The sequence below is a fragment of the Gossypium hirsutum genome, chromosome D05 (assembly GCF_007990345.1).
Source record: "Gossypium hirsutum isolate 1008001.06 chromosome D05, Gossypium_hirsutum_v2.1, whole genome shotgun sequence".
Taxonomy (NCBI): Eukaryota; Viridiplantae; Streptophyta; class Magnoliopsida; order Malvales; family Malvaceae; genus Gossypium; species Gossypium hirsutum.
This window is the reverse complement of record NC_053441.1, coordinates 60,884,325-60,895,549: the sequence shown is the minus strand read 5'-3', so window position 1 is coordinate 60,895,549 and position 11,225 is coordinate 60,884,325. Positions and strand designations below refer to the sequence as shown.

At 26.2% G+C, this 11,225-nt stretch overlaps 1 protein-coding gene across 1 annotated transcript; it reads left to right on the top strand.

The window, feature by feature from the left end:
- Positions 1-6,983: 6,983 nt before the first annotated feature.
- Positions 6,984-8,554, top strand: LOC107903555 (CBS domain-containing protein CBSX5). Its single transcript, XM_016829636.2, has 2 exons — positions 6,984-7,496; positions 7,584-8,554. Exons 1-2 carry the CDS (start codon positions 7,177-7,179, stop codon positions 8,413-8,415), a joined length of 1,152 nt encoding a protein of 383 aa, XP_016685125.2. The 5' UTR covers positions 6,984-7,176; the 3' UTR covers positions 8,416-8,554.
- The last annotated feature ends 2,671 nt before the right edge of the window (positions 8,555-11,225 follow it).

Genomic DNA, 11,225 nt, shown 5'->3' with positions numbered 1-11,225 from the left:
GGCCCGGGCAAAATGGGCTCATACAACCATGAAATGTATGAGGTATGCAACCATCTAGAGGTGTTCATGGGCCGGGTGGCCCGGCCCGGCCCGACGGCCCGCCCGAAATATGGGAGGGTTTGGGTAAAAATATAGGCCTGAAATATGGGCTTGGGCAAAAAAAAGAGGCCCGATTAAAAAACGGGCCGGGCCTCGGGCACCACTTTTTTGGCCCGGGCCCGGCCCGAATAATAAATTTTTTTATTTTTTTATTTTTTTAATTTTAAAATACTTTTAAAATACTTTTTTTAAAATTTTTTTAATTTTAAAATTTTTTTAAAATACTTTTTTTAATTTGTTTAATTTTAAAATATTTTTAAAATACTTTTTTAATTTTTATTTTAATTTTTAAAATAATTTTTTGGTATTTATTTAAAAAACGGGCCGGGCTGGGCCGGGCCCGGGCTTATGAATTTTTTCCCGGGCCGGGCCTGAGCAAAATTCTAGGACCATATTTCGGGCCAGGCCGGGCCCGGGCCTAGGACCCGGGCTGAAATTTTTTTCTGGGCCCGGCCCAAACTCGGCCCGACCCGGCCCGGCCCATGAACACCTCTACAACCATCACACCTTATGGTTCATAATCATTTAGCTTTAAGCCATTTCTTTGAGATATTAAAATATAAAAAGATATTAAAATATAAAAATATTTAAGTTAATTTTCAAAATTATCAAAATATACAAAAATATTATTTGTAAACAATGTGTTTATGTGTTGAATCAGAAGTTAATTTAGAATTATATTAATCAATTGAAAAATAAAAGAGTTAAAATAAAATTTATTTTTATTAATTATTTTAATTTTAACTTTAAATAATGTAGCAAATGAATTTATTTGTAGTGAAATCAATTCAGGATTCACAATAATTTATTCTAAAAATGTGTATTAAATTTTAATTTATTTTAAAATGAAGTAATTGTAGTATAATACACTCAGTAAGTTAATTTAGTATCGCATTAATACCTAGAGAAAAAAAATTTAATGACAAATTTGGTCACTAACGTTTGCATATTTTGTCAAAATGAGTCTTTTTTGGTCATCAACATTTTTTTTTTCAATCTGCTATTTTCTAATAGATTTAATGAAAGTACCGTTAAAAAAGTTAATAGGGATGATATGAAATTTCATATGTGGAATATTTTTAATGAGATGTAATTTATTACTTAGGTAATCCAATAAGATAATTATATGTGGAAAATAATAAATTAAATTAAATTAAAAATAATCCTTAATTTAAAGAAAATAAACGTAATTATCTAAAAAAATTTAACTCAGTAGAAAAATTTATCAGTAAACAAACATACAAAAGATTGAAATTTTTTGAAAGAAAATAAAGATTGAAACCTTGAATTTATTCATTAAATCTGTTAGAAAAAGCAAATTAAACAAAAGAACAAAGATTAATGGCCAAAAAAGACTCAAAAATATAATTAAGATCATTTTAATAAAACATTTAAACATTAGTATCCAACTTTATCATTAAACCTAAAATAATAATAATGGGGAATTCAACTCAGTCAATTTCTTTTAAATATAAGTTAGAAGTATTTGATCTGATATCTTAAACTAATCAATTATGATAAAGTTAAATTTCATAAATAATCAAATACCCATATGATTACAATTTAAAGATAAAAGAATTTAAATGAATAACTATTAGTTGATAAGTTTTCATTAAAAAATTGAAAATCCTCAGTGAAACTGGGGAACAATTCTAATATTAACAAAGGTAACCCCTCAACTTTTTTTAAGTTTTATCTATAATATTAGCTCCAATCAGAATCGATTAGTATAAGTATCAAATTAAATAAATAAGCTAAAGTTAATTGATAATAATCAGAATAAAACTGGAGGAAAATAAATTCAGTTATATGAAATGAGACTCAAACTTGAAATCTCAAAATATTAATACCTCAATCTTGGGCTTCATTAGTATAACTTCTCAGTTCTAATATTGAGTAATTTTATTCAATAAAACAAGCAAAACAAAAGTTATAGATTCTGATGAAGGAGACAATTGGTGACTTTAAGGATCAACTAGAGTTTTGATTTTAATTTTTATATATATATACCATTGCTATTACATAACATGACAATGATTATAGTCCACAAATATCATTATCTTCAAGAATAATTTAATAGAGGAGAGATACAAAATGACAATAACTACTACAATAAAGTTTTAAAAATTAATTAGAGATGCATCACTTTAATCAACTTCCTTACATTATAACCTCACCACCATCAAATTAACTAACGACAAACTCAGGCAAACAATTTCAACCAAAAAACACTTTTGCAAAAGCTAAAATTTTAGTGTTTTAACGTTATGGATTGTTGTTGGGGTGGAAATACACTTTTTTACCCCAAGCCCAAATATCTGGGTTTTGGAGTTAAAAGTGTAGTGAAAAGTGTTTTTTCATCCAAAGATAAAAAGTTAGGGTTCAGATGCTTTTGGTTTTTTACGTTCTTATTTATATTAATTATTTAAAATATATTTAAAAATTTGGATTAGTTTATATTTTATATATAATTATATTAAATTATTTAAATATTATTTATTATATTTAAAATTTTAAAATATTTCATGTATAATTAAATTTACAAATAATTAATTAATTATTAAAAAGTGTTTAAAATATATATTTTATGCATGATTATATTAGATTATTTAACTATTATCTAATTTAATTTATTTTTTAATTTTTAACATCATGTCTAAAATGAACATTTTAATTTCCCATTTCATTTTTTTTATAACAATGCCAAACACTTTAAATTATCAATACATCCTTTTTCACAACACTTTCTAAAAGCTTTTTTTCAAAACCGAACTTTTTAAAAATATTTCTCAACTGCAACAACAAAATCATGATTTAGTTTGAAAAGCTCATTATTTGTCATTGCTTTTGGTTTGAAATCATGATTTAAGTTGAATACTTTTCTACCTTAATACTATATCGAATCTAAATATTTTTAAAAAAAATTAAATTAAAACCCTTTTATAGAAAACAAAATCGACTTCAACAAAAATTAAAACAAAACTAAAAAAATTAAACTAAAACTACATTACTTTTAAAAATAATAATAAATTTTTATTTTTTTCAGAAACTATTTCCCAACAAATTTCTTTTTAAAAAAAACTAATTTTATTTTCGCTAAAAGAAAAATATCTCATAGGTGAAATGCTGAATGTCTTTACAAAAATGAGCATGACCATACCTTTTGCAAAGGAACATATCTTTTTTTGGGAATTAATTTATGCACTTTAATTGCTTATTTTTTCACTAAAAAAAGAATTTTGTTTTAATTTGAAAGTTAATATCAAAAGAATATATTTAACTTGATGCTATTAATTAGAAAATGTATATTAATCTATATTATATTTTAAGTGTTTGATTCACTGATTTATTTTTTAATTTAGTTGTGAAATTATTAAAAATTTATTATTTTTAAAAAGTAACTAATATTATTTTGAGAAAGTTTTATATATAATTTTATAAATTTGGTTTTTATATCCATTTCTTAACTATATCATTCTAACCAAAGTCTTACTTGAATTTTATAGTATTTTTTATAATTTTATTACATAATATTTCACTTATATTCTGAGTATGACAAAATAAAAATATAAATGAGAATTGACCGATTAAATTATGAACAAAATGTTTCGGTACACTGCCAATAGAATTTTTAAACTGTACAAGTAAAGTTGGATGATAACAAATGTCTTATATAGTATAATAAAATATTAAAAAATAAATATATAAAGAAAAAAAGACACGTGACAATTTTTTAACTGTGCTTGTAGAATTAAAAGATTTCACTACTAATGAAATACTAACCCTTAAATTATATGGTACCTAATTACCACTAAAAAGACATTTTGATTTAAAATTTTGAAAATTACATAGCAAAAGAATATCTCTGGTGTCACTTATTATAGGTTCTGATTATTGTTCCTTTTAACACAACGTTTAGAACTATCCTTAGCCCCTCCCTAACCAATAAATAGGAAGATAATGTGCTTCAGCGCACTCGAACCCACATCTTCCTGCACTAACAATAATGTCCATGCCAATCGAATTAATACTCAATCAACTAAAATTCATAAATTGTACCCACAAAAATATAAATAGAAATTAATATTTCAAAATAAATGGTGCCTAAATACAATATTGGGTATTATTTTGTTACAATAGAGAAGTTTTTTTTCTTCTGCATTTTGGTCCCCAATCCCCAGTCTATGCACATGTTAATTTTAGTATTATATTTAATTATTGTTGTTTCAACTTAGAGTAAAAAGGAGCTGAATCACAATAATTAAAATTAATCAATGCCATCACATGTTTCACTCTCTTTCCTTCTTAAAGGATAACTTTTTGTAATTTATCTCTTATAAGCAATGGAATGAATAGATTCAATTAAATTAGGGTTCTTAAAAGCAAATTGTTACTACAAATTATTACAAAACCGCAAAATTAAAAGCATAAGCTTGGGGTAAAATGCCATAAATCAAAGACATTGGATAGACTACATCTAGTTTCTTTGTTGTAGGTGAAGTAATTCGATATGAAAAGGGGAAGTGGATTTTGAGGTATAATTGCTTTTTGAGGAAGTATTCGATCTTTATTGCTGAGTTACGTGGCATACTGGATAGTCTACTTCTACTTCGAAAATAAAGTTATGATGAGGTTACCATCCAATCCGATAATCTTGAGGTTGTTGAAGCTATTTGTGACAATAAACTTGAATGCTCAAATTCTACACTAGTTAGAAGAATTCAATAGATTTTATCAAATGAAGAGAAATGGTTTTTGAGATACATTCTTATAGAGTCTAATAAGGTAGTGGATGCAATAGTAAAAATAATTTTTTCGAATGATGAAGACTTGCATATGTTTAACGACCCTCGTGTGGTTATTCAAGAAGCTTTAATATGATTAAGTCTATATAATCATTTACTTATTTTAATTATTTTACGAGCAAAAAGAAAAAGACATTGTACCTTTTTTCTTTATATATTTCAATTATTTTTTATTTTTAGCTTAAAATAAAATATTAATTCATCTCTTTTTGTACCCTCTAATTAAGAAAATAGTTCATAAATTAAGCATGGACGATGTAGGAACAACATGCCCAATGCTTAAATTTGCAATAAAAGCAGACATTACACTTCTTTTATATATATTTCAATTTTTTTAAAATTTTTAGCTTGAAATAAAATATTAATTTCATCTCTCTCTCTCTCTCTCTCTCTTTCTTTCTCTAATTAGGAAAAGACTTCAAAAATTAAGCAAGGATGATGCAAAAACAAATGAGCCATGCATAAATTTGGAATAAAAAGAATTATAAGAAGGGAAGCATATTTTATTCAAAGTTGTAGATTAATTAGTGATAAGTAATTGCTGCAATTTGAGAAGAGATAAACACATTTGACCAATTAACCAGATTCGATAACTCATCATAAATTAGTAATTTATTGTTAATAAAAAATTATGGTTGTAAAATTAGTAATTATTTAGTTCAGGAATCCTTAATGTTTATCTATTTTGTCATTTTAGTACTAATTCTTTTTTTTTTTGAAATTACTTTGACCTCAACATTCAAATTTTGGTTAAATTGTTTTTTTGCTGGGTAGAAAAGCTAACAAAATTGTTAATTTTTTAACCGTACTAATGTGCTAGCCCGCATGATAGTCTACATGTATTTCGTTGTCGATGTTGATAATTTTATTTAAAAAATATGAAGCTTTTTTAAATTTGTTGAATTTTTATTTTTATTAGGTACACATGGAATGTCATATATATGAGTTATTACATCAATGTCGTTAAACCTTTAACAGTTCAGTTAACTTTTCCATTTAAAAAAAGGTAATTTAACTCAAATTTAAAGGTTGAGAGCTAAAGTGATAAAAGAAAAAGAATTAAGACCCAAATGACAAATTAGATAAACGTTAGGGGTTGTATTTATAATTGTGGAGTTAGTTTATTTGATAACCAAGTTTTGATACATTCGACTTAATCAATTTAATTGATACATTCGATTTAACCGACGGTAAATTATATTAAAATACATTACTAATAAATTTATTATCAATTTTTAGGGAAAAATATAGAATATATATATAATTCGATTTGAACCAATTCTCATAAATTATTAATATAATTATTGATATAACATTATTTTATATATTTATATATTGCATATACAAATAATTATATTTAACCTATATAAAAATAAATTGATGTATTTTTTTAAATATATATGATTGAATCAAAATTAGAATTTCACATATACATTTGAACCACAATTAAAGTTTCATGTGTATAATTACTCTAAATTAAAATTTACTTATCAAATTATATATTAAATCAAAATTTATGTATAATTTTAATATTTATCTCTAAATTTTAAAATTAATATATGAAACATAAATATAAAAAGCTTCCATTGTAAGAACTTAATGATGTCCATAAGGAAATGATAATTACCATAATGTAAACCTAACCTGTACTATAAAATGTAAATTTACACATTTGAAGATGACCTAAAAATAGGAAAAAGTAAAATGAATATCTCTTGCATTTTATTTTATTTAGTCAGAAAAGAGTAAATTAATTTACATATATTAAATTAAAAAATAAATTAATTATTTTATTAAAAATTAATGTGATTAGTAGAATGATTAAATAGTGGTACATGACATGCTACGTGCATTTTATGTTAATATACAAAAATTAATTTTTAATAATAAAAATAAATAATTTTTTTAACAGAAAGATCAATCTACTCTTTAATATAATATATATAAACTAATATATTTAATTTTTTAAATAAATAAAACATGATATAATTTAATTTCTAATACAAGAATTACATAATACTTTTACCTATGGCAACTGTAGTAAATTATAAAACAAAATAACTTGGACCCACATTTTCTCTTTTGCCCTTCCCCTTCCCCTTCCCCTTCCCCTTCCCCTCCATTTTACAAATCACCTCTCTTATATATAACCCCCTACACAATCTCCAGTTTCACCATCTTTCTTTCAAAAACCAGCAAAAGAAAGAAAGAAGAAGCATCCCTTTATACCCCACTTTAAGTTACTCAAAATTTCCGTACTTTTATTTTTTGCATGGCAGTAAGTCTATTGTCACATGAGTTGTCTGACCTGTGTCTTGGGAAGCCAGCACTAAGGTCACTTTCCATCACATCCACCATTGCTGAAGCTCTTGAGGTCTTGAAAACCTCTGATGACAACTTTGTTAGTATCTGGAATTGTGATGATGTTGAGTGTTGTAGTAGATGTGTAGGCAAAGTTTGCATTGTGGATGTGATTTGTTATCTTTGCAAAGATGAAAATTTGGTATCACCTTCAATTGCTTTGAAACAACCAGTTTCTGTACTTTTACCTAAGATCCCTGGTCTTATTATCCATGTGGAACCATCTTGCAGGTATATTTATATACACACATGATTTCTAGCTTTTTTTTCTTCAATGTTTTATTTAAGTTTTGTTTTATCAATTTTCATAATTTTCAGCTTGTTAGAAGCAATTGATCTTATACTTGAAGGAGCACAAAACCTTGTGGTACCAATCAAAACCAAGGTGTTCAACAACAAGAGATCAAAACAGCAACAGAAGCCATTTTGTTGGTTAACACAAGAAGATATTATCAGATTCTTATTAAGCTCCATTGGTCTTTTTTCCCCAATCTCTTCTTTCTCCATTGACACACTTAACATAATCAGCCCCAATACCCTCACCATTGAGTATCACTCACCTGCCTCAGCTGCCATTGGAGCTATCTCTAGAGCTTTGGTGGAACAAACCTCAGTGGCTGTTGTTGACAGTGAGAGGACCCTAATAGGAGAGATTTCACCTTTCACTTTAGCCTGTTGTGATGAGACAGTGGCTGCAGCACTCAAGACCTTGTCATCTATGGACTTAATGGCTTACATTGACTGTGGAGGTCCACCAGAAGAGCTTGTCAAGGTTGTTTCAGCAAAGTTAAAAGAGAAAAACATGAATGGGATGCTTCAACATTTCACAGTTTCAATGTCTTGTGGTGGGTTTTCATCATCATCTTCATCAGATGAGGAATATTCATCATCTTCAATGGCGGTTCAAGTTTCACCATTTCCAAGGCCTGGAAGGATAAGTAGATCAATGAGTTATTCAGCCAGGATGGTAAGGAGATCAGAGGCAATTGTTTGTCATCCAAAGAGTTCACTAGTTGCAGTGATGATTCAAGCTATTGCTCATAGGGTGAACTATGTTTGGGTTATAGAAGAAGATTGTAGCTTGGTTGGGATTGTTACTTTTTCTGATATGTTAAAAGTTGTCCGGGAAAGTTTTGAAACCATGGCCTGAAAAGGAAAATGAGATGAGAAAGTTTTTTTGTTTTTTTAATAATTTTTGGTTGATCATCTCTGTCGATGCTAACAATGCTGAGAGAACTCAGTTGAGGCTGGTAGGAGAAGAATAAAAAAATGAAAAAGATTTGTGTGAATATTGGAATTTTTTTGTTTTGTTTGTTACTGTCATGTGAGAATTGAGATGATTTGGAGTTTGGTATTTCATTTCTGATAGTATATTTATATATATTTGTGAGCTTATCTCATCTTTTCTCTTTCTTTTTTAAGATTATATCAAACAACAAAAAGCAAAATGCAAAAGGATTTAGCCTTTTATTTCATGATTCTGGTTAAGAGATTCTTCCCCGTAGGAATTTAAAATCTCAAATTACATTGTACTCTTAAAAAAATATTAATTCGAATCTTAAAAATTATATTATTGAAAAAATAATTATAAATTTTGAACATTAGTTATAAATACGAAAATAAAAGATATTAAGAAGGTGGAGTTGAATTTAAAGAAGGCCACCCCTTACTAATTACGAACTGATCATAAATGGATCGAACTCTCGACTATTAATTAAATAAATAAACTCTTATCATTTTACTTGATTTCGTGATTATTACAACAATATTTAATGAATATCAACATTTACATTTACTTTAAACTTTGAAATCTAACATGTGAACACAAATGGAGTTGCTTTTATCCAGTTTGAAATCATTTTAATGATATTGAAGTTGTTCATGATGACAGTTCATGATGTTGCCAGCAGTATTGTCTAAACGACAGTGAATATATATATATATATACTGGCCTTTAAGAAGCAGCTTTTGAGCTTGCAGTATGGGGGGTTGGCATGGATTCAGATTAAGCTTCAAACAAATGAGATGTGTGAATGCCTGGGAAAGTGGAAAAAAAAGAGGGCATCTTCCCATTCATTGTGGGGTTTGACAATGACATTTGTTGAAAAAAAAAAGTGAAAGGTGATCTTAAACTCATCTGTAATCTTAAATTCAAATTTTTAATTTTTAAATTTTAAATTAAAAAATTATTAATATTTATTTAATGATAAAATATTATATTATTATTATTTTGATGAATTACAATAACAGGATAAAACTCAAACAACCAACACGATTAATATGACTCAAACTCAAGGCACACTTAAAGCGATGAACACTTTTAACTATCAGGTCATCACATAAAATTTAATATTATATTATTATTCATCGATAATATATAAAACCGATACATTAATATGGATCGGATATTATTTTTAAAAAAAATTATATATATTATACTTGGAGGAAAGTAAGATACCCACAATAATGATAGTGGTAATTCACACCCAACCCTGTTAACCATGACTCAATTGAACTTGGAATTGGATTCTAGGGGAAATTTCGATATTTAATAGGTTTGAGTTGGAATTTTAACATGTGATTTCTTGCAGAATTTGTCTATAAATTAAGTGATGGCCTATTTTTTTTTTTAAAAATTAATCTTACCTTGCAACCCATTTTATTAAAGAAAAAAATTAATGGTTATATTAGATTATAAGATATGAAATGATAAATTTGAGATAATAGAAATTACTAATCATCTCTATATATTTTTAGATTTTAAAAATATAACAAAACTCTTAGAATAATATTTGTTATTATGTAAAAATAATAAATTTTCAATAATTTTATAATTGAATTGATCTGATAGGTAAAAAATTGAATCAAATTCTTAAATAAAAATAGTTTAAACAAATATTATTATAAATAAATTTTAATTTTTATTATTAAATAATAATAAGGATAAATTTACAAAATTTTGGTCGAAATCCCCTATCCATGAAAAAGTATATTTTCTTTATTTAATGATCTTACAATAGAATAATATTCTTGGTACCAACCAGAAGTCAGCACAATTTGATTCCAACTAGCATAATATTTGTACCAACTAACTTAAATACATTACATATGAGATTTTTTTTATACTTTTCATGTCTCTTTTATAGTTTATGTTCAAAATTTGTGACAGTTGTCTCCAAAATTCGAATCATGTTCTTTCCTTGAGAATGCAACATGCCTTTAGATCTTATAATGTTATAAATAATCATTGGATATATATGATTATTATGTGTACATTAAATGTCGAGTTTTTTAATTAGCATAATAACAAATTAAATCCTTAATGTTTACATATTTTATTGCATTTACTTTTCTGAGTTAAATTTGATTCTCAACCTTTTAATAAAAGTCGAATTTGACCATCATTTTTAATGAAAATGCCGACTAAAACGTTAAGCTTTTAATGAAAATATCAACTAAAATGTTAAATTTTTAAACATAGCAACCCACATGGTAATTTATGTGTACCTCATGCTAATTTTTTATGAACTTTTTATAATTTAGTTTTATTTTTTAATATTTTCATAATTTTTAAATTATTTGTTGACGTGTCATATAAGACAAATAATATCATATCGAATTAAATTACACATGGACTGTCATACGAGTCACCAAACCAACATCGTTAAAAAATTAATGTTTTAATCGGTCATTTAAAAAAGTGATTTGAATCCTTTCAAAAAATTAATGGTCAAATTTAACTAAAAAATAGTTAATTTGAAAAAAAAAATGTATCGATAGAAAACTAAATTTATCATTATGCATTTTTAATTTTAGAAGGAAAATGGTTTATTTATTTCCTATTTTAAAAATCTCTTTTTTTGGCAGGTGTAAAATAAACACCTATGGAGCAGTCAGTGATCAGCAGAAACAATAAGAGACAACTAAAATGAGGCTAAAAATGTTGAAAGATGAAACAAA